The following is a 23,846-nucleotide window of genomic DNA, read 5'->3' as shown; positions in this document are numbered from 1 at the left end:
TGCACAGGACGTTTTCATCAGCCAGGACATAGAGGTGATATCCACCATTCCTGTCCTCAGTTCACTGAGTAGAACTTGAGTACAGGGACATGGCAAATCTCAGAGGAGACTTGCTGGGGGCACAGGGGTCTTTGCATTCACAGAAAAGTATCAAGAGGACCAGGAATGTTAAGAGGACACAGAGCTATCTCCCCAGTGGAAGAGATGAAACCAAATATTTGCATTCCATCCAGAAAGCAGAGAGTTGATTTTTGTTAGCAAAATGGTAACCTTTTAGGTATCTGGGGAGACTCTTCCCTCCCTAGGCCATTACCCATCCTTAGGGAAGATGCCACTTGTATTTCATGGCCTGCTGACCTCTATGCTATTAGTCAGATACCACACTAGATTCTAGGCCTCTTTAGCTATAAAGCCCACCCTCATGGTTACATGTACTTTGTCAAAGAGTTCATCTATAATCATGCCTTCAGCTCTATTGTGTACCTGGAATTGAACTGATCAGACTGATTGTTCCCTTGAAACTTTGTCCCAAATTGTTCTGGGTTTTAAATATGCTGGCAAAGACCATTCTAGCATTAGACTCCCTAAAGTCTGATCCAGATTGACAAAGTCGATCTGCACTGGGTTTTCAGTCTTATCTCTTTGCAGGGTTTAGTGCTCTGTCTGACACCTGCACACCGGACCCCCTCAGAGACAGGGAAATGTGCTCTGTATATTTGCCTCATGAGCTGTTCTTCATCCTAATTTGTTTGTGACTTCCTTGTATGGAACCTGTGTGTTATTAAGCCACATGATAGGAGGAGGCAGGGAAGAATAGGATGAAAGCATCTTCCTAGGCCTCTTTAACTGACTGTGGCATAGTCCTTGACATTAAAGTTGGCAATGTCTATAGTCTGAATTCCTAACATCGCACATTGCTGTTATTCTGTTCTCACAGGGAAATAAATGCCCGACTTGATGCAGTATCTGATGTTCTCCACTCAGAATCCAGTGTGTTTGAGCAGATAGAAAACCTTCTTCGTAAGTTACCGGATGTCGAGAGAGGACTATGTAGCATTTATCACAAGAAGGTAAGTGGTGAAAATCAAGCCTCCTGAGACTCAGTGTCCCTTAGATAACAACTGGAGGTCCTGATGGAAAACCACGTGCATCTCACTAGAGCTTATAAGTAGCACAAGAAAACAACTGTAGCTGCAGACATTTTAATTGTACAATTTAAGTTGTTTGTATTCCAGTATTTATAGTCACAAAAAGTTTTCTCACTTCTTGAGACTACAGCAACACAGAAGTACTTCTATTAAAATGCAAGATGCTGTGTTATGTCATCCAAGTTCAGACCATTGTCAAAATGAGAAACTTACTTTGATCTGCAACTTTGAAAAAGAGAAGCCTTAATTTTTTAATTTTTTAAAATAATCTTTGCCCTAAACAAAGGGAAAATCCTTTTCCATCCTTTACCCTAAGATGGTGTCCATCCTTGATGCTAACATGTGTTTCTTGGATACAGCAGCAGGATAAATCCTGTGTTTGAATCCTTTCTGTTAGTTTATTTATTTTTTGTTGCCAGAATTGAGACCATCCATGTTGAGAGTTATCAGTGAGCAGTGTTGGCGCCTGTTGCTGAGTTGTGTGTGTGGGCATCCCACCCTCTATGTTGGGGGGGGGGCGGGCGTCCTACCTTCAGTGATGTGTGTAGGGCAGCCCACCCTCTGTGTTGTGTGTGGCAGCAGCCCACCCTTTCATTTTTGCTGGTTTTATAGTATTCATTCCTTGTGTTTTCTTGGATGTGGTTAGCCTCTTCATTTGAAGTTTACCTTCCAGTATCTTCTGTAGGACCTGGTTTAAGATACTGCTTAAATTTGGTTTTATCATGGAATATCTGTCTTCTCCATCTATTGTAATTGAAATTTTTGGAAGCTATAGTGTCGGAAACTAAAAAAGGGTGGCCCTGGGGAAGGGGAAGACCCACACCCCGCCAGAGTTCCACCTATGCTCTGGTCAGTCAGGCATGGGAGGGCTGCTATCTACCTTCCACTCATCCCCGGGTAGGCATCTAAGCTTCTGACCCACTCTTCGTGGGGTGGAAAGGGGCAGCCCTACCTGGGAGCCCTGGGCTACTTTGCTAAAGCCACCGGGGTTATGGGAGAGAGGGATGAGGGAAGAGAGCTTCCCAACACCTGCGAGAGTGAGCACAGCAGATCTTGATGAGCAGAGACTCTCTATGGTTTTAGAGCTTTATTATAGAAAGGCAGGGAGAAGGAGAGAAGGTAGAAGAGAGACGGGGCAGACTAGACAGAAAGAAGGAGTAAGAGGGAGAGAGGAGAGGAGAAGACAAAGAGAGAGGAGAGAGGGTGAGGGTGAGGAGTAAGAGAGCAAGCAGGGGCTGAACAACCCTTTTTAAAATATTCTGTCTTATCTTATTGTTGCTAGGTAACTAGGGAGGAGTTTAGTATGAAGGTCAGAAGTTTGGGCCATTGCCTATGTGACTTCTAGCCATGCTTCTCCTGTGGGGGGCGGTAACTTAGGCAGGGGCCAGAGTTCCAGGAGCATGAGGGAATGCCTACCATGTCATGAAGGTGAATTATCACCCTTCGGGGTTCAGACCTCAGCTCAACTGGAGACCAGCCTGTCTGTACGTAGCCCAATGCCCCACCCTATAGCAGTCAGGGCTGGCGTCTGTGATACCTCAGAGTTTTCAGACCATGTATCCAGGCCCTTCTGCTCTAGAGGCTCCATTGAGAAGTCAGGTGTTACGTTTTGTACTGGCTGGTTTTGTGTCAACTTGACACAGGCTGGAGTTATCACAGAGAAAGGAGCTTCAGTTGGGAAGATGCCTCCATGAGGTCCAGCTGTAAGGCATTTTCTTAATTAGTGATCAAGGGGAGAAAGGCCCCTTGTGGGTGGGACCATCTCTGGGCTGGTAGTCTTGGGTTCTAAAGGAGAGCAGGCTGAGCAAGCCAGGGGAAGCAAGCCAGTAAGTAACATCCTTCCATGGCCTCTGCATCAGCTCCTGCTCCCTGACCTGTTTGAGTTCCAGTCCTGACTTCTTTCAGTGATGAACAGCAATGTGGAAATGTAAGCTGAATAAACTCCTCCCCAACTTGTTTCTTGGTCATGATGTTTGTGCAGGAATAGAAACCCTGACTAAGACAAATTGGTACCAGCATACTGGGGTATTCCTGTGACAGCCTGACCATGTTTTGGGAAGGACTGTGGAAGGACCTTGGAACTTTGGGCCAGAAGATCCATTTGGTGTTAAGAGCTCTGTCGAATGTTGTGTAGGAGCTTGGAAGACAATGTTAAGAACAGTGCAGAAGATGGAGGCCTGGCTTGTGAAATTTCAGAGGGAAGATTAAAGACTTTTTTAAGGGCCATTGCTAGTTTGATTGTGAAGATTCTGTGGTTCTGGTTAGCTGGGGCTAAAGAATCAATTGTGATTAACAAGATACCAGAACTACTAAAGCAAAAACTTTGCATTACTGGGACTATTGATGCTGGTTAGCTGGAGCTAAGAAATTAGAGGTGATTAAGAAGAGACCAGCATCATTGATTTGACATCTTCTGGGAAGTGTTTTCTGAGAGCACAGAGGCTGTATTCCAGAGGTAGCCAAGGTTGTACCTTGTGCTGTGGCTGGACTTGGTAATGTCTAAGAGTTACCCAGGTGGTACTGGTTTTGAAGACATGAAGGCGTAACGCAGAGCAGCTGAGGCTCGGCACTGTGAGGGCCATGGAAGGCCATTGGTGAAGGTGCAGCCTAAGTTGCAATTGATGACCCAGGACTGAAGGGGTCATGCAAAGGAGTTGAGGCTTGGCACCATAAAGAGAGCTATGAGAGGCTATTGGTGAAGCCTAGTTACAGTGGAAGACAGCAGCGTTTTGGAGATGCCAGTACCATTAGATGACCACCAAGAACAGCAGCAGCAGTGGAGAACAGGCAGCTGGAGCCTAGAATGAAAGCTGTGTGTTACAAAGGACAGGACTGGAGAAGTGACCCAAGCCCTTGGAGGAGCCCAGAAGAGCGTGAGTTGGATCCCAGACACTGGACAGTTGGAGTTTAATTTTTGCTTTTGATTGTGACTGTGCCCTGATATTTTTCCCTCTTGAAGGAAGAAAATATTTTAGTGGATCCCACAGTTAAGAGACTTTTAATTGTAAAAAGACTTAGGATAGTTTTAAAAGGATTGAACTTTTAATATGTAAAGACTGGGACTTTTAAAGTTGTTTAGATCTTGGGGATGAATAAGAACTAAGAGTTGAGGCGTACTAGTGTTGTGTTTGTGTGTCAAGTTGACAAGGGGTCAATTGTACTGGCTGGTTTTGGGTGTCAACTTGACATAGGCTGGAGTTATCACAGAGAAAGGAGCTTCAGTTGGGAAGATGCCTCCATGAGGTCCAGCTGTAAGGCATTTTCTCAGTTAGTGATCAAGGGGGAAAGGCCCCTTGTGGGTGGGACCATCTCTGGGCTGGTAGTCTTGGGTTCTATAAGAGAGCAGGCTGAGCAAGCTAGGGGAAGCAAGCCAGTAAGTAACATCCCTCCATGGCCTCTGCATCAGCTCCTGCTCCCTGACCTGCTTGAGTACCAATCCTGACTTCCTTTGGTGGTGAAAAGCAGTATGGAAGTGTAAGTTAAATAAACCCTTTCCTCCCCAACTTGCTTCTTGGTCATGATGTTTGTGCAGGAATAGAAACCCTGACTAAGACAGTCTTTTAACCTTGAATCTTTTAATATTATCTCTTTGTTCTATATGCTTACTATTTTTGGTTATTGTATGTTAAGAGGGCTTTATTTTCTGCTCTAGTCTACTTGTTGTTCTGTCTGCTTCTTATGCCTTGATCGGCATCATTATGCTGGAGAAATTTTCTTCTATGATTTTGTTGAAAATGTTTTCTGTGTCTTTGAGCTGGGTTTCTTCTCCTTCTTCTATTCCTAAGATTTACAGATTTTGTTTTTCTTTTTATTCACACTGCCCCAGAATTACTGGATGTTTTGTGCCTGGATGGTTTTTAACTTAAAGTTTCTTTGACCATGGAATCCATTTCTACCTTGTCTTCATGCCTGAGACTCTCTTCTTTCTCCTGTATTCTATTGGTAAGGCTTCCTCTGAGGTTCCTATAAGAGTGCCTTCATTTTTCAGTTCCAGTTTTCCCTCAGTTGGGTTTTCATTAACAATCTGCCTCCACTTTCAAGTCATAAAGTGTTTTGTTTTTCATCCCACTACACTGTTGGTGTTTTCACAGATTTCTTCAATGGATGCATTCATTTCTTTTAGGGCTTCTAACATATTCAGTTTGCTTTGAACTCCTCCCATTTCTTTCATTTCTCAGGACAGACTGTAGTAGGGTTTAGTCAAAACTTTGTCCTGGCTGTTACTGTGCTTTTATTCTGTCATCCACGCATCTGGGTTTGGGATCATTGTAATTGTAGGTGTTGATATCTGGTTGTCTTTGTTGGGTGGATGTTTGAGCCTTAGTTTTGTTGCCCTCTCTGTTTCTTACGGGAGAGTGTCAGTGGTGGTTGCTTTGAGGGAATGCTTTTGAGATCCTGCCAGGGGTGGACACTATCATCTCGATATTGGGAGTGACGCTTAGGAATGAAGATGAGGTAAAAGGGGGCGCTGAGGGTGTCCACAAGAAGCAGGGTGTGCCATCAGGATCTGCTTAGTCCCCTGGGTATGGGGCCCATTTTCATTCAAACCATCACAGAGAGCTAGGAACTTACTATGACAAAATTTGTGCTTAAATCCAGCATCCTGGCCGGGTGTGGTGGCCCACGCCTTTAATCCCAGCACTCGGAAGGCAGAGGCAGGCAGATTTCTGAGTTTGAGGCCAGTCTGGTCTACAAAGTGAGTTCCAGGACAGCCAGGGCTATACAGAGAAACCCTGTCTCGAAAAAAAAAAAAAAAGTTATTTTTGGACCATCTAGAGCCTGCCATATGCAGGGTTCCATCCCATAATCAGCTTCCAAACGCTGACACCATTGCATATACTGCAAGATTTTGCTGAAAGGACCCAGATATAGCTGTGTCCTGTGAGACTATGCCGGGGCCTGGCAAACACAGAAGTGGATGCTCACAGTCAGCTATTGGATGGATCACAGGGCCCCCAATGGAGGAGCTAGAGAAAGTACCCAAGGAGCTAAAGGGATCTGCAACCCTATAGGTAGAACAAAATTATGAACTAACCAGTACCCTGGAGCTCTTGACTGTAGCTGCAAATGTATCAAAAGATGGCCTAGTCGGCCATCACTGGAAAGAGAGGCCCATTGGACTTGCAAACTTTATATGCCCCAGTACAGGGGAACGCCAGGGCCAAAAAGTGGGAGTGGGTGGGTAGGGGAGTTGGTGGGAGGGTATGGGGGAGTTTTGGGATAGCATTGGAAATGTAAATGAGGAAAATACCTAATAAAAAGTATATATATATAAAAAAATCCAGCATCCTGGAGTATGTGTCTTTTGACCACTCCCATGTTTGATGTGGATTTTCAAATGCTATTTTGATTTTTCTTCTGGTTCACTCTTCACAAACAAACTTTATTTACATTTTACTTTTTGCCAAATGGAAATTTATTGCATACTTAATTCATAGTAGGCAGTTTTTAAATGCCCAAATTCTAATGTGATTAATTTTCATTAGTATTTACTTTTTTTTCTTTGTGTTTTCTTTTATTTTCTTTTTTTTAATTGGGTATTTATTTCATTTACATTCCCAATGCTATCCCAAAAGTCCCCCACACTCTCCCTCACCCACTCCCCCACCCACCCACCCCCACTTCTTGGCCCTGTTGTTCCCCTGTACTGAGGCATATAAAGTTTGCACGACTAATGGGCCTCTCTTTCCACTGATGGTCGACTAGGCCATCTTCTGATACATATGCAGCTAGAGACACGAGCTCCAGGGGGTTACTGGTTAGTTTATATTGTTGTTCCACCTATAGGATTGCAGATCCCTTTAGCTCCTTGGGTACTTTCTCTAGCTCCTCCATTGGGGGCCCAGTGATCCATTCAATAGCTGACTGTGAGCATCCACTTCTGTGTTTGCTAGGCCCCGGCATAGTCTCACAAGAGACAGCTACATCTGGGTCCTTTCAGCAAAATATTGCTAGTGTATGCAATGGCGTCAGCCTTTGGCAGCTGATTATGGGGTGGATCCCCGGATATGGCAGTCTCTAGATGGTCCATCCTTTCGTCTCAGCTCCAAACTTTGTAACTCCTTCCATGGGTGTTTTGTTCCCAATTCTAAGAAGGGGAAAAGTGTCCACACTTTGGTCTTCATTCTTCTTGAGTTTCATGTGTTTAGCAAATTGTATCTTGTATCTTGGGTATTCTAAGTTTCTGGGCTAATATCCACTTATCAGTGAGTACATATCATTTGAGTTCTTTTGTGATTGGGTTACCTCACTCAGGATGATGCCCTCCAGGTCCAACCGTTTGCCTAGGAATTTCATAAATTCATTCTTTTTAAAAGCTGAGTAGTACTCCATTGTGTAAATGTACCACATTTTCTGTATCCATTCCTCTGTTGAGGGGCATCTGGGTTCTTTCCAGCTTCTGGCTACTATAAATAAGGCTGTTATGAACATAGTGGAGCATGTGTCCTTCTTACCGGTTGGAAAATCTTATGTATATATGCCCAGGAGAGGTATTGCGGGATCCTCCGGTAGTACTATGACCAATTTTCTGAGGAACCGCCAGACTGATTTCCAGAGTGGTTGTACAAGCTTCCAATCCCACCAACAATGGAGGAGTGTTCCTCTTTCTCCACATCCTCGCCAGCATCTGCTGTCACCTGAATTTTTGATCTTAGCCATTCTGACTGGTGTGAAGTGGAATCTCAGGGTTGTTTTGATTTGCATTTCCCTGATGATTAAGGATGTTGAACATTTTTTCAGGTGCTTCTCAGCCATTCAGTATTCTTCAGGTGAGAATTCTTTGTTTAGCTCTGAGCCCCATCTTTTAATGGGGTTATTTGATTTTCTGGAGTCCACCTTCTTGAGTTCTTTATATATATTGGATATTAGTCCCCTATCTGATTTAGGATAGGTAAAAATCCTTTCCCAATCTGTTGGTGGTCTTTTTGTCTCATTGATGGTGTCTTTTGCCTTGCAGAAGCTTTGCCACTTTATGAGGTCCCATTTATCAATTCTCGATCTTACAGCACAAGCCATTGCTGTTCTATTCAGGAATTTTTTTCCTGTACCCATATCTTCCAGACTTTTCCCTACTTTCTCCTCTGTAAGTTTCAGTGTCTCTGGTTTTATGTGGAGTTCCTTAATCCACTTAGATTTGACCTTAGTACAAGGAGATAGGAATGGATCAATTCGAATTCTTGTACATGATAACCCCCAGTTGTGCCAGCACCATTTGTTGAAAATGCTGTCTTTTTTCCACCAGATGGTTTTAGCTCCCTTGGCAAAGATCAAGTGACCATAGGTGTGTGGGTTCATCTCTGGGTCTTCAATTCTATTCCATTGGTCTACTTGTCTGTTGCTATACCAGTACCATGAAGTTTTTATCACAATTGCTCTGTAGTACAGTTTTAGGTCAGGCATGGTGATTCCACCAGAAGTTCTTTTATCCTTGAGAAGACTTTTTGCTATCCTAGGTTTTTTTGTTATTCCAGATGAATCTGCTGATTGGCCTTCCTAATTTGTTGAAGAATTGAGTTGGAATTTTGATGGGGATTGCATTGAATCTGTAGATTGCTTTTGGCAAGATAGCCATTTTTACAATGTTGATCCTGCCAATCCATGAGCATGGGAGATCTTTCCATCTTCTGAGATCTTCTTTAATTTCTTTCTTCAGAGACTTGAAGTTCTTATCATACAGATCTTTAACTTCCTTAGTTAGAGTCACGCCAAGGTATTTTATATTATTTGTGACTATTGAGAAGGGTGTTGTTTCCCTAATTTCGTTCTCAGCCTGTTTATCCTTTGTGTAGAGAAAGGCCATTGACTTGTTTGAGTTAATTTTATATCCAGCTACTTCATTGAAGCTGTTTATCAGGCTTAGGAGTTCTCTGGTGGAATTCTTAGGGTCACTGATATATACTATCATATCATCTGCAAAAAGTGATATTTTGACTTCTTCCTTTCCAATTTGTATCCCCTTGATCTCCTTATGTTGTCTAATTGCTCTTGCTAGGACTTCAAGTACAATGTTGAATATGTAGGGAGAAAGAGGGCAGCCTTGCCTATGGGAATTTTATCAGAATGTTAAGCACCTCTTTTAAGGTATCTGTGGTACCCAAGAGGACTTGGATAATTGTTCCCCGTGCTTAGGTTAAATTAGAACAAAATGCAGAGCAGATTTGGTGATGCCAGTCCTGAGGAAGAGGGTGTAGGAGTTGATTGTGTCAGTAGAGTCAGTTGTAGCACTATGTGTTGTGCTGTGGCTTTGCTGGCAGTGATATGCATGGCAATGTCCATGTTGACATTGGACAGTTCTGTGCTTGGTTCTGCTGTGCTCCAGAAGTACAAAGCCATGTGTTATTTTGTATCCGTGGCTAGTGCCTGGGCATCAGTGCTATTACCTTCACCAGTCAACTGATCTCCAGGTGCCTTGCCTTTACAATTTGAAAAAATTCACTGACAGATGTTAGAGGCCTTCCTTTCTTTTTTTCATTCTTTTCTTTTCCTTTCTTTTCTGATCTTTTTTTTTTTTTTTTCTCAAGAGGAAGTAAGTGCAGAGCAGGTTTTGTTTGAGCTGTCAATCAGAAGAGCAGGGCCACATGTCCATGGCATGGAGGCGACATCGTCTTGCCAATCTGCAGTGATTCTAGGCTGCCTCAGTGCCTGTCTTTAAAGTTGACTTGGATGTTTGCCTCACTAAGTTTTATGCATCTCTTACAGTTTCCAAACTCTAGAAAAAGTTACAGTTTTGAACTGTTTCATTTGAAAAGTGGTCCATGTGTAGTGCTTCTAATTTGGAATTTCTGATTGTATATAAGAGAACCTGTGGCTCACTTGGAATCTGGTCCTTGGCCCACTTCTGTGTTTCACTGGCTTCAGAAGTGAAGAGCTGAAACGAGCTGTTAACAAACCAACGTTACAAAGCCCGCGTGCTCTAAACCACAGCTGCTGCAGCTCTTGACCCCGGAATCTGCTTGCCAAGTATCACTTTAGTTTATTTTTTGTTTTTGGATTTTTTGTGGGGTTTTTTTTGTTTGTTTGTTTTTTGTTTTGGTTTAATCGAGACAGGGTTTCGCTGTGTAGCCCTGGCTGTCCTGGAACTCACTCTGTAGACCAGGCTGGCCTCAAACTCAGAAATCCGCCTGCCTCTGCCTCCTAAGTGCTGGGATTAAAGGCGTGTGCCCCCTCTGCCCGGCTTAGTTTTTGGTTTATTTATTTATTTATTTTTTATTTTTTTAGAGCAGTAGTTTCCCGGGCTCTGCTGTGGCACGCTTACTTCAGCTTTGATGCCTTGCTGCTTTCCTCCAAGCTTGTGCCGTTTGCACCAATGGCGAGTGGCATCCGGGCACAGACCTTACTAGTTCTGTGGAGCTCACAAATGGGAGTGGGCTGCCTAGACCTGGGGCTGTAGAATTCTCAGGGAGGTGCTTTCAAGGTGATAATGATGGAAGATCTCAAAGAGGCTTAATATGGAAAGATAAATATGTCTTCTTATATTCAAACTTCAAATTCATATCTGAGAAAATTGGGTCACAGGAACCCGTATTAGGTGTTAAATTTGGTAAATGCATTTAAGGATAAGGATGTTCCACCAATGTTAAGCAAAGAGTTTGTGTGTGAATCAATTTCCAGCCAGGCTGTACTGGGCTCAAGCCACACATTGCACGTGGGTCTTTGCCTCTGACACTTCCTGGGTCTGTGCTTGCGGTATAATTGCCTTAACAGAAAGATCCACACTCCTGATCGCTCTCTCCTTCAGTTTACTTCTTGTACCCTCATGCTTCCAAGCTCTAACACAGGGAGTTTTAACTTAGTTGGATTTGTTTGGTTATTAGATTGGTCTACTTTATTTTTACCTTTCTGCAAAATCGACCGATAATGACTGAGGCAAGTACTTCACGAATGACCTGTCCTTTGTATATCTATCTCAGGAGAAAGAAAATCATAATTTTTCTCCTATTAAGAAGTTCATCCCGGAAGCCTGGCTTCCCGAGGGTATATCTCCATGCTCTACGAGCCTTGTTAATAGCTATGAGGACATGCCCATTTGCTCTTCAAAAAGGTTGTGCTTTTCCTGAGAGTATAGAAAGGTGTCTGTCTTACACCTTGGGTGACATGCGTATTAATAAGTACATCTTTGACATTTGAACAGACGGCGAATACTGCCCTGCAGTTTTAGTTTGTTTTATTGTTATCAAATTTGGTGTGTGTGGGTAGTGGTGGTAGGAGGTGTCACAACTGTTAGGTTGGCCCAAAGATAGTCACTTGAGACACGAGTATGGACAGCCCAGCCCCTCAGGGCAAATGGGAGCTGGATCTTCAGTACTTCTCAGAAGGCTGCTGCCCCAGTATCAGAGCAGAATGGCTTGACTGAAGCCTTCGGCCGTCCCGACAAGCCAGAGCCTCCCCTTGTAAATTGCTTCCCTTCCGCCTGTAATAGATTATAGATCCTTTTCCTTAACACTGCTCTGCCCAATTAAGCCCACCCTAAAAGCCCCCTCGTGTCCCCGCTCTGACAGAGCTTTTCTCCCCTTTACCAGAGTGGCTTTCATGCTTTGGTTCTCTCCTTAAGCCACACAGCAGTCTGTGCCCCAAAGTCAGGTCTGTCCACCCGTCCTCAGTGAGTCAATTAAAAGAACCAAATTAAAGGGAGTTGTGTTTTCCCCTCTGGACTCTTCTGGATGCTGCTTCTCTCGTTTGAACATTTCATGAAATCAGAGTGGCTATTTCAGTGGTTCTTTACTGCACCCTGGCCTACAGGCCTGGACTCTATTTAGTTCACACTGATCTTGAACTTGCAGAGACCCTCCCATGCCAGCCTCCTGACTGTTGGGATAACAGGTTTGAGCCACCATATCTAGCTCCTATTGCTATTTAGATAAAAAATATTTTGGTTTCTAGTGCTCTACCCAAGAGTTCTTCTTGATCGTCAAAAGCCTATGTCAACTGAAGTCAGAGCTTCAAGCATTAATGCCTGCTGTTAATTCCCACGTTCAGTCCGACTTACTCCGAGCACTCATCGTGGAGGCTCCTGAGCTCCTCAGCCCAGTGGAACATTACTTAAAGGTTCTGAATGGGCCAGCTGCCAAGTAAGTGCGGGCTTCCACTTCCTTCCCCAGTGGCTGGCTGTCGGCCAGTGCTGCTTGTGGTATATGACGTTGCTTGAGTATATTTGTAATTGGAAACATTTATAGTTGTTTAAACGCACATAGTTGACAGTCTGGGACAGTTGAAGTACTTCCCCAGGTATCAGATGATAAAAGGACAAAGTTCTTCTAAAGTGAGGTAGTGCCAGTTTATTAACTCAGAAGCGGGTGTCCAGTGGCCCTTATCCTCGTTTTGTTGACACCCTGGAGTGCTTGTCCCTGTATTTAGAAGCTGTAGCTGCTCCTTTAAGGGAGCAGTTTTACGGTGTGTCTCACAGGGAGCCGGGTTTACATTTGTTGTTATTTTCTGACTAGGCAAATGAAATGACAGTTTTATTTCTTGGTTTCACCATGTGAGTTGTGAATAAAATAAAACTGATTTTGTCAATCCTCAGAAGTTAAGGAGTGTTTCCATAACTATTCAGTGGCAGAGCTGGAATCAGAACCACGTTTGCCTGAGTTCCAGTCTGTTGGCATTTCATCATGCTATGAAATTGATAACTGTTCTAATTAATATGCTTTAATATATTACCTGAATTTTTCATATTTTAGAGTTGGCGATAAAACTGAATTATTCAAAGACCTCTCTGACTTCCCTTTAATAAAAAAGAGGAAAAATGAAATTCAGGAAGTCATTCACAGCATCCAAATGCGTTTACAGGAATTTCGGAAAATATTAAAACTTCCTTCTTTACAGTATGTGACTGTATCAGGACAAGAGGTAATGTCAAACATGCTTTCACGTCATATCTGTTTTCCTGGAGTAGAAAAGCCATTTTATAATTTAAGGTCTGTGGGTAGGTTGTTATAAGCGACGGTACGGGGAAACTACTGAACTAGACTGCTCCCTGGGCACAAAGATGTATTGGTGTTCCAGCTGCCAAGGTCCTTGCTCGGAGCTGAGAGAACAAAATGGTGGGAAGGCAGGCAGACTTTATATGGCAGTCAGCAGGGTGGGGATCTGAGCTGATGCCGCTGTGGCTGTCCACGCTGACCCAGGGGGATGTGTCCTTGCTGACAGGTTGACCTTTGGGGGAAGGTTAAGTGGGGTTCCCTGAGGATTAGTGTTGTTCCTGGTGGGCAGAAACCTTAAGGGATTTGGTTTTCTAGTAAACAGTACTTCATGGGAGCCGTAACTCACCTGCCATGTTCTGCTTCTGCAACTGCCAGGCTTTCTGCTCCCCTCCCTGATCAAACCGTGATACCATGGTAACACAGTTATGCCCCACTTTTGCAGAAAGTTCATATACTGTTATGTGTGTCAGCGGCTACCATGCATGTCAATGGAAAGTGCCCAGCATGTGGACTTTGCCCACATTACAGGCTTGAGTCCAGGAGGATGAACAGTCAGAGGCCTATGTTCGCACTCCTGCATCTATAATAGTAAAGGCTTTCCTTCCACCCGCGAGTCTGTCAGATTGGTGGTTTCTCTGTGCCTTGCTCAAGAGAGAAATGTCTATCTCTCTTTTAATTTTTTTAAATAAGAAACATTTAAAGTTATTAAGGGAAATAAGACAGTAAGGGAGAGGAAATGGGCTCCATGTGATGCTGAAGTAAAGGGATGCAGGTGCCGAGAAGGTCGCAGCCGGCCTGGCAGTGATATGATGGAAATCTAGCGATTGGGCGGTAGGTAGGGGCAGGAGAGCCAAAGGCTAGTGTTACCCTTGGCTGTTCAAAGAGTTTGAGACCAGCCTGAATTATACCTATCTGAAATCAAAACAAACAAATGGTGTAAAGATTATCAGCATACCTGGCAATGGTATTAGCCTAGGTTGCTATAGCATACTTTGAATAACAATGTGACATTTAACCAAGACCTAAGTAGGTCCCAGGAGAGTAACTGGAGAGCTTACTAGAATGACAGGGCAGAATTCTTTTTTTTTTTTTTTTTTTTATTTATAATGCCATTTTTTATTACATCTTTTCCCAAGAATTTTGGAAATAATTTCTTTTTTTTTTTTTTTTTTTTTTTTTCTGATCTTAATTTTATTTTTTTTTATTTTTTTTTTCCATTTTTTATTAGGTATTTCGCTCATTTACATTTGCAATGCTATACCAAAAGTCCCCCATAGCCACCCACCCCCTCTCCCCTACCCACCCACTCCCCTTTTATGGCCCTGGCGTTCCCCTGTACTGGGGCATATAAAGTTTGCGTGTCCAATGGGCCTCTCTTTCGAGTGATGGCCGACTAGGCCATCTTTTGATGCATATGCAGCTAGAGTCAAGAGCTCCGGGGTACTGGTTAGTTCATAATGTTGTTCCACCTATAGGGTTGCAGATCCCTTTAGCTTCTTTGGTACTTTCTCTAGCTCCTTCATTGGGGGCCATGTGATCCATCCAATAGCCGACTGTGAGCATCCACTTCTATGTTTGCTAGGCCCAGGCATACTCTGACAAGAGACAGCTATATCAGGGTCCTTTCAGCATAATCTTGCTAGTGTATGCAATGGTGTCAGCATTTGGAAGCTGATTATGGGATGGATCCCCGGATATGCTAGTGTCTACATGGTCCATCCTTTTATCTCAGCTCCAAACTTTGTCTCTGTAACTCCTTCCAAGGGTGTTTTGTTCCCACTTCTAAGGAGGGGCATAGTGTTCACACTTCAGTCTTCATTTTTCTTGAGTTTCATGTGTTTAGGAAATTGTATCTTATATCTTGGGTATCTTAGGTTTTGGGCTAATATCCACTTATCAGTGAGTACATATTGTGTGAGTTCCTTTGTGAATGTGTTACCTCACTCAGGATGATGCCCTCCAGGTCCATCCATTTGGCTAGGAATTTCATAAATTCATTCTTTTTAAGAGCTGAGTAGTACTCCATTGTGTAGATGTACCACATTTTCTGTATCCATTCCTCTGTTGAGGGGCATCTGGGTTCCTTCCAGCTTCTGGCTATTATAAATAAGGCTGCTATGAACATAGTGGAGCATGTGTCCTTCTTACCAGTTGGGGCATCTTCTGGATATATGCCCAGGAGAGGTATTGCTGGATCCTCCGGTAGTACTATATCCAGTTTTCTGATATCGGATAAAATCGACTTCCAACCCAAAGTTATCAAAAAAGACAAGGAGGGACACTTCATACTCATCAAAGGTAAAATCCTCCAAGAGGAACTCTCAATTCTGAATATCTACGCTCCAAATGCAAGGGCAGCCACATTCATTAAAGACACTTTAGTAAAGCTCAAAGCACACATTGCACCTCACACAATAATAGTGGGAGACCTCAACACACCACTTTCATCAATGGACAGATCGTGGAAACAGAAACTAAACAGGGACACAGTGAAACTAACAGAAGTTATGAAACAAATGGACCTGACAGATATCTACAGAATATTTAATCCTAAAACAAAAGGATATACCTTCTTCTCAGCACCTCACGGGACCTTCTCCAAAATTGACCATATAATTGGTCACAAAATAGGCCTCAACAGATACAAAAATATTGAAATTGTCCCATGTATCCTATCAGACCACCATGGCCTAAGACTGATCTTCAATAACAACATTAAGAATGGAAAGCCAACATTCACGTGGAAACTGAACAACACTTCTCAATGATACCTTGGTCAAGGAAGGAATAAAGAAAGAAATTAAAGACTTTTTAGAGTTTAATGAAAATGAAGCCACAACGTACCCAAACCTTTGGGACACAATGAAAGCATTTCTAAGAGGGAAACTCATAGCTCTGAGTACCTCCAAGAAGAAACGGGAGAGAGCACATACTAGCAGCTTGACAACACATCTAAAAGCTCTAGAAAAAAAGGAAGCAAATTCACCCAAGAGGAGTAGACGGCAGGAAATAATCAAACTCAGGGGTGAAATTAACCAAGTGGAAACAAGAAGAACTATTCAAAGAATTAACCAAACGAGGAGTTGGTTCTTTGAGAAAATCAACAAGATAGATAAGCCCTTAGCTAGACTCACTAGAGGGCAAAGGGACAAAATCCTAATCAACAAAATCAGAAATGAAAAGGGAGACATAACAACAGATCCTGAAGAAATCCAAAACACCATCAGATCCTTCTACAAAAGCTTATACTCAACAAAACTGGAAAACCTGGACGAAATGGACAAATTTCTGGACAGATACCAGGTACCAAAGTTGAATCAGGATCAAGTTGACCTTCTAAACAGTCCCATATCACCTAAAGAAATAGAAGCAGTTATTAATAGTCTCCCAGCCAAAAAAAGCCCAGGACCAGATGGGTTTAGTGCAGAGTTCTATCAGACCTTCAAAGAAGATCTAATTCCAGTTCTGCACAAACTATTTCACAAGATAGAAGTAGAAGGTACTCTACCCAACTCATTTTATGAAGCCACTATTACTCTGATACCTAAACCACAGAAAGATCCAACAAAGATAGAGAACTTCAGACCAATTTCTCTTATGAATATCGATGCAAAAATCCTTAATAAAATTCTCGCTAACCGAATCCAAGAACACATTAAAGAAATCATCCATCCTGACCAAGTAGGTTTTATTCCAGGGATGCAGGGATGGTTTAATATACGAAAATCCATCAATGTAATCCATTATATAAACAAACTCAAAGACAAAAACCACATGATCATCTCGTTAGATGCAGAAAAAGCATTTGACAAGATCCAACACCCATTCATGATAAAAGTTTTGAAAAGATCAGGAATTCAAGGCCCATACCTAAACATAATAAAAGCAATCTACAGCAAACCAGTAGCCAACATCAAAGTAAATGGAGAGAAGCTGGAAGCAATCCCACTAAAATCAGGGACTAGACAAGGCTGCCCACTTTCTCCCTACCTTTTCAACATAGTACTTGAAGTATTAGCCAGAGCAATTCGACAACAAAAGGAGATCAAGGGGATACAAATTGGAAAAGAGGAAGTCAAAATATCACTTTTTGCAGATGATATGATAGTATATATAAGTGACCCTAAAAATTCTACCAGAGAACTCCTAAACCTGATAAACAGCTTTGGTGAAGTAGCTGGATATAAAATTAACTCAAACAAGTCAATGGCCTTTCTCTACACAAAGAATAAACAGGCTGAGAAAGAAATTAGGGAAACAACACCCTTCTCAATAGTCACAAATAATATAAAATATCTCGGCGTGACTCTAACTAAGGAAGTAAAAGATCTGTATGATAAAAACTTCAAGTCTCTGAAGAAAGAAATTAAAGAAGATCTCAGAAGATGGAAAGATCTCCCATGCTCATGGATTGGCAGGATCAACATTGTAAAAATGGCTATCTTGCCAAAAGCAATCTACAGATTCAATGCAATCCCCATCAAAAGTCCAACTCAATTCTTCAACGAATTAGAAGGAGCAATTTGCAAATTCATCTGGAATAACAAAAAACCTAGGATAGCAAAAACTCTTCTCAAGGATAAAAGAACCTCTGGTGGAATCACCATGCCTGACCTAAAGCTTTACTACAGGGCAATTGTGATAAAAACTGCATGGTACTGGTATAGAGACAGACAAGTAGACCAATGGAATAGAATTGAAGACCCAGAAATGAACCCACACACCTATGGTCACTTGATCGTCGACAAGGGAGCTAAAACCATCCAGTGGAAGAAAGACAGCATTTTCAACAATTGGTGCTGGCACAACTGGTTGTTATCATGTAGAAGAATGCGAATTGATCTATTCCTATCTCCTTGTACTAAGGTCAAATCTAAATGGATCAAAGAACTTCACATAAAACCAGAGACACTGAAACTTATAGAGGAGAAAGTGGGGAAAAGCCTTGAAGATATGGGCACAGGGGAAAAATTCCTGAACAGAACAGCAATGGCTTGTGCTGTAAGATCGAGAATTGACAAATGGGACCTAATGAAACTCCAAAGTTTCTGCAAGGCAAAAGACACCGTCAATAAGACAAAAAGACCACCAACAGATTGGGAAAGGATCTTTACCTATCCTAAATCAGATAGGGGACTAATATCCAACATATATAAAGAACTCAAGAAGGTGGACTTCAGAAAATCAAATAACCCCATTAAAAAATGGGGCTCAGAACTGAACAAAGAATTCTCACCTGAGGAATACAGAATGGCAGAGAAGCACCTGAAAAAATGCTCAACATCCTTAATCATCAGGGAAATGCAAATCAAAACAACCCTGAGATTCCACCTCACACCAGTCAGAATGGCTAAGATCAAAAATTCAGGTGACAGCAGATGCTGGTGTGGATGTGGAGAAAGAGGAACAGGGCAGAATTCTTACATTAACCTCTGGGTGGTGGAGTCAGCAGAGAAGGGGATTGCTGTGAGACCTTGCAGAGCTTTCTAGACCACGCATTCTTTTTTCCAGTGGCTTTTCTTTAGCAGTAAAACTCATAAACAAAGGGTCTACCTGCTCGTTCTTAGGCTGTTTGGAAAAGGGAATAACTGGAAAGAAGTTTCCTATCCTGGAGCAGAGCGCAGTATAAGCCGTGCTGAAGAACAAAGGCTAAGACCTGAGGACAGGAGTGTGAGCACGGCTGCTCGCCTGACTCTGCTGTGCCTCCCGTTCTTCATGCTGTGCACGCATTGACTTAATGGGCAGCGGCAGTCCCTGGAGTGGGCGTTTGAGCTGCTCCGTGGTTCTCAGGCTGCACCTTGCTTTTATGGGCTTTTCAGAAGGTTCACCAAGCCTTCATCACCACCTCCCACGGTTAGGATGCTTCCTTCCTGGCGCCTTGAAATTTGATATCTGCCTTTGATCTAGTTACTCTCGGGATTATTTCATAAAATGCCAGCGTGCCTTCACTGAGCATTCTTAAACCCAAGAATTATTTAGTATAGTTAGTAATTTTACTTTTAATCAATAATACTAAATTTTGGCTTGTTTTCACTTAATTTTTATGACTACATGGTCATTTTTGTACTGTTCTTTTTCTAAAAGATACACTTTTTAAAATAACTTTATTTTTATTTTATCTGTGTTGGTGCTATGCATGCACGTAGATCCCCTGGAACTGGAGTTACAAACAATTATGAGCTGCCATGTGGGTGCTTGGAATTTAACTCAGGTCCCCTGGAAGAGCAGCCAGTGCTCTTAACCACTGAGCCATCTTTCCAGCCCTGGACTGTTAATTCTTAACTGTAGAATGAGTATGGCAGACTTGAAACTGTATTAATCAACTTTTATATATGAAATGTTAATAGTTTCAAAATCTTTGCTTGGTATGGAAATTAATAAATATTAACCATTAATGTGTATATGCATATATGAGCACACTGAGAGGACACAACTCTGACTCATACTACAAATGAGGTGTGGTAGAAGTTGACTTCCTTCTTGTTCTTGTCAGAGAAGCTCACTCATGGAGAGAGCACAGTTGGGTATGAGAAGGTAGTCCCTGTAAGGCTCAGGGAATATTGCAGAAGAGTGAGTGGAAAAAGTATGAGAGCCTAAGAATGAGAAGAGTTGCAGTGCCATCTTCTGGGCATCCATCGTGGTTGGGAGTGGAGCTCATAAGGCCCCAATCTTCCTTCCTGAACAGTTGGTAGTTGACAGCTTCTCGGGGAGGGGCAAACAGCAAGCTCATATGCTCCAAAGGGCAGATCCAAACACGAGCTCAAGCATATGGTCTTGGTTAAAACTATTGGTCACAAAACAAAAGATATGAATATGGGGAGGGGACCTATAAAGAGGATTGGGAGATGACAGGGGTGAGAGAGATAAAAGGGCTGTGGAGTAAACAGAATGCACCAAATATATGTGTGAAATTGTCAAAGGACAAATCTAACCAATTTAAGAGTGACTTTGAAACTGGGCAGTGGTGGCGCACGCCTTTAATCCCAGCACTTGGGAGGCAGAGGCAGGCGGATTTCTGAGTTCGAGGCCAGCCTGGTCTACAGAGTGAGTTCCAGGACAGCCAGGGCTATACAGAGAAACCTTGGCTTGAAAAATCAAAAATCAAAAAAAAAAAAAAAAGATTTTGAAAAGGTAGATTCCTGTAAAGGAAAACCATATGTTCCTGGAAGGGAAGAAATGTCTTTGTGTTCTAAAAGCCAAAGCTACCTTTCTGAGGGTTCGTGTAGGCTTTTTATATGACAACTGTTCTGAAAGTCCTATTCTGTTCAGGTTGGGGGAGCACAGAATAATGGAACATTTTATAGCCTTACATATGTAGAGTTGGAGATGACTCAGTGTGTGAGGGCCCTTGCTGCACAAGCGTGAGGACCTCAGTTCTGGTCCCCAGCACCCATGCAAAGCGGAAAAGTATGGCTGCCTTAAATGCATCTGTAACTTCAGCCCTGAAGCAGAGTGAGGGGGTTACAGACAGCAGGACCCTAAGGATTGCTGGACACCCAGCCCAGCTGAGACGGAGTCCCAGGGTCCAGTGAGACACCCTGACACAGGGAAGTAGGACACAGAGAGGGACAGGGCAGCGCGCGCGCACGCGCACACACACACACACACACACACACACACACACACACACACACACACACTTTAAACTGAAGCCTACTGAGGATCAGAATTCTTAAGATGCACGGATAGTAATGAATGAAAGAAGTTATTAGGGAATACTGAAACTCCCTCAGCAATAACACTGGATTTATTTTGAACATTTACCACTAAAAATGTTTACTAAGTAATGTTTACTAAAGTATTGCAGCAGGTTCGAAAAAGCCTTAGGATGTACCGTGGTTGCATGCCCATTTAAATATCTCACTGTTCATTTGCATTTATTTTAGTTTATGATTGAAATAAAGAACTCGGCTGTATCTTGCATCCCAGCTGATTGGGTGAAGGTTGGAAGGTAAGTTTAAGGCCACTTTTAGTTCTAGCATGAGTTATGGCATGTGTATCTGTGCTGACTGACCAGTACCAGCTATAGTCTTGAAGCAAGAGTAGTTTTCCTCCTCTGATTTTCTGATGAACTTTGAATCAGAGATGATTTTCTTTGTCATTCACTTAGAAATATTTTGAAGAACAATTACTGTTTGCCTCATGCCTGTGAGTGCTGTGCATAACAGGGGGAGGTTTAAGGAACCTTCAACTGTAAGATGACTGTGGTTGTTCAAGCTTTTTGATGAATGTAGCACCTGACATTTCTTTTAAGAAACTGGAATTTCATTTTCTGCTTCATTGAGCTTCGTGTTTCTTTACTCTCTGTGTTTTCCTTGGCACGCGGTTATAGTAGTTCTTTCTTTTTCTAACTTATATCTTGACCTGATGAGTATAAATGATAGCAGTATTGGGGAGCATTTTGTCCTTGGTTAGCATCAGTTCCTTGACGGGGCTCATTCAGGAGAAGTGTGAGCATCTGAGTAGTGCGCTGGCTGGAATCTCTGCTGCTGCTTCTCTTCCTATGTCTGAATGACTGGGGATGAAAATATATTTGCCAAGATAAGTAGGGAGACTGGTAGTGAAATGACAGAATTTTTATGTTAAGGATGAAGGGAAATTATGACATGGTGGCATAATGGTGATTAGGTTATGTTAAATAATGTAACTATTATCCGTTGCCATGGCAGCAGCTACTCTAGGCACACACATGGGTTTCTTTAACTCGAATACCTTGTTTTTCCTTCTGCCACTGAAGCTGTAAATGTGAGTAGTGTTGACTTGGGGGATGTTTTTATACTTCGAGCATCCTTCCCTGTATTAACTTTTGTCCTATAGGGCAGACAGTGGGTGAAAATGTGCTTTGTAAAGAGGCACTACTTAGGGGAAACCAGGAAAGGGGATATCAGTTGACATGTAAATAAATAAAATAATCCAATTAAAAATAGGGAAAAGAAAAAAAAAAGAGATACTACTAATACCCATATTAGTCTGTAGAACAGTAACTCGCTAAGCAACTGCAGAAGAAAACCCTGTGATAAATTGCTTGCTTAGAGCTCTAGATCATGTAACTGAGGAGCTGTAAGTAAGGCAGAAGTTGATGCTGGCCTCCTCTGAGCCTGCAGTCCCAGCAGTGCAATGAACTGGAAGGCCTGTTGGTGGTGAGGACTTGTTACCATTTACTCTGCTTGGCAGCCAGAGCCTTGCTATCAGGCTGGGTTTGAGTATCATCAGTTACACTTGCAGTATCCAACAGCTAAGTTAAGGACAACTGTGGGGATGTGAGGTAGGAGCTGGGCATCAGAGCCTTGAGCCCTTCTAAAGCGTATTTCCCTGGGTTGGCTGTCAGCGGGGGCAGCTTCCACTCCTTGAGTCTCGTACCTAGGTATTCTGCTAAACACTGAGGCCAGGGTCCCTGCTCCGCTGCAGTTCATACCAAGTCCGTTCCATTTGGACAAGCTGTCAATGCTGGTCAAGGCCTTGGCCTAGCATTTCTAACTGGATACTTGCCCCCATGTACTGACTGCCCCTTCTTGACGGAGAAAGTGGCTTACCCTCAAGCCCAGAGGAGCTTCTGGGCTCTTCCCTCCCATCCAGGGCCACTGGGCCTGAAGAGCTGTCTTTTTTCCATTATAGATTCATGGGCTGACTACCTTTGTGATGTATTATTTCCTTTTTGCTCTGAAGTATTCCAAGTAGAAAAATATAAAATCTCAAGAGCGACACGGTCTTCACCAGTGTGTCGCCCTTCCTTGTCACACATCTTTTTTTGCCGCACTTGCTTCTGCTGTTTTTTTCCTTTAGTATAATGGAGAAAAAAGGCTTTGGCCATGAAGAAAGTTTCAACTCTGACTTTGCCATACAAATATAATTTTAAGAACATTTTAAAGCTTCCTGAACATGCTCGTATTGTTAAAAAGTCAAAACTGGGACCATAATTAATGTTCTCTGTTTATGTTCAAGGTTCACCAGTGAATAGTAACTGCTTTAATGTTCTGAAACCATGGCTGCATTGATTCTGATAACCTTGGCTTCCATTTTTCCCCTCCTTCCTCTTGTAGCACAAAAGCTGTGAGCCGCTTTCACCCTCCCTTCATCGTGGAAAGCTACAGACGTCTGAATCAGCTCCGGGAGCAGCTAGTCCTTGACTGCAATGCTGAATGGCTTGGCTTCCTAGAGTGAGTTTGCAGTGAGCAAAACGCTCTCAGTCTGTGCTCTGAGAAATGGATTGGAAAATGTTCTCACACCGCCCCCTAAACAAGCAGAGATTGCTTCTGTGACTTCCTAGTAGATAGGGAGGGGGGGGCATATGTCTTCCTAGACTCAATTTCCAGTACCCTGCCAACAAATTTTAATCCCATTGTTACATTTTTGAGAGTATATTTGATGCATACATGTGGTGCACATACATACATGCAGATAAATGGTCATACATATAAAGTAAAAATAAATATTTTCAAAAAACGAATATATTTGAGTTTCCCCAATCCCCTGCCTCGATTTTTAAGGAAATATCTAATTAACTTTTACTTTTTTTCAACTTATATGTTTTTATTAGATATTTTCTTTATTTACATTTCAAATGTTATCCCCTTTCCTAGTTTCCCCTCTAAAAATCCCCTATCCCCTTCCCCCTCCCCCTGCTACCCAACCCACCCACTCCCATTTCTGGTCCTGGCATTCCCCTATACTGGGGCATATAACCTTCACAGGACCTAGGGCCTCTCCTCCCATTGATGACCGACTAGGCCATTCTCTGTTACACATACAGCTAGAGCCACAAATTCTACCATATGTT

The 23,846-nt window shown here is 42.6% G+C and overlaps 1 protein-coding gene across 7 annotated transcripts in view; it reads left to right on the top strand.

The window, feature by feature from the left end:
• Nucleotides 1-23,846, top strand: part of Msh3 (mutS homolog 3) — a 143,127-nt gene that overhangs the window by 68,058 nt on the left and 51,223 nt on the right. For all 7 annotated transcript variants that reach the window (NM_001311120.1, NM_010829.2, XM_006517543.2 and 4 more), the window contains 5 exons: nucleotides 938-1,070; nucleotides 12,030-12,217; nucleotides 12,827-12,995; nucleotides 20,956-21,020; nucleotides 23,110-23,226. In NM_001311120.1, the coding sequence (NP_001298049.1) occupies nucleotides 938-1,070; nucleotides 12,030-12,217; nucleotides 12,827-12,995; nucleotides 20,956-21,020; nucleotides 23,110-23,226 (672 nt within the window). The remainder of the gene's footprint in view (nucleotides 1-937; nucleotides 1,071-12,029; nucleotides 12,218-12,826; nucleotides 12,996-20,955; nucleotides 21,021-23,109; nucleotides 23,227-23,846) is intronic.

This window comes from Mus musculus, chromosome 13, assembly GCF_000001635.26.
Source record: "Mus musculus strain C57BL/6J chromosome 13, GRCm38.p6 C57BL/6J".
Taxonomy (NCBI): Eukaryota; Metazoa; Chordata; class Mammalia; order Rodentia; family Muridae; genus Mus; species Mus musculus.
Note: the sequence above shows the minus strand (reverse complement) of the source record. Positions and strands in the feature narration are given on the sequence as shown.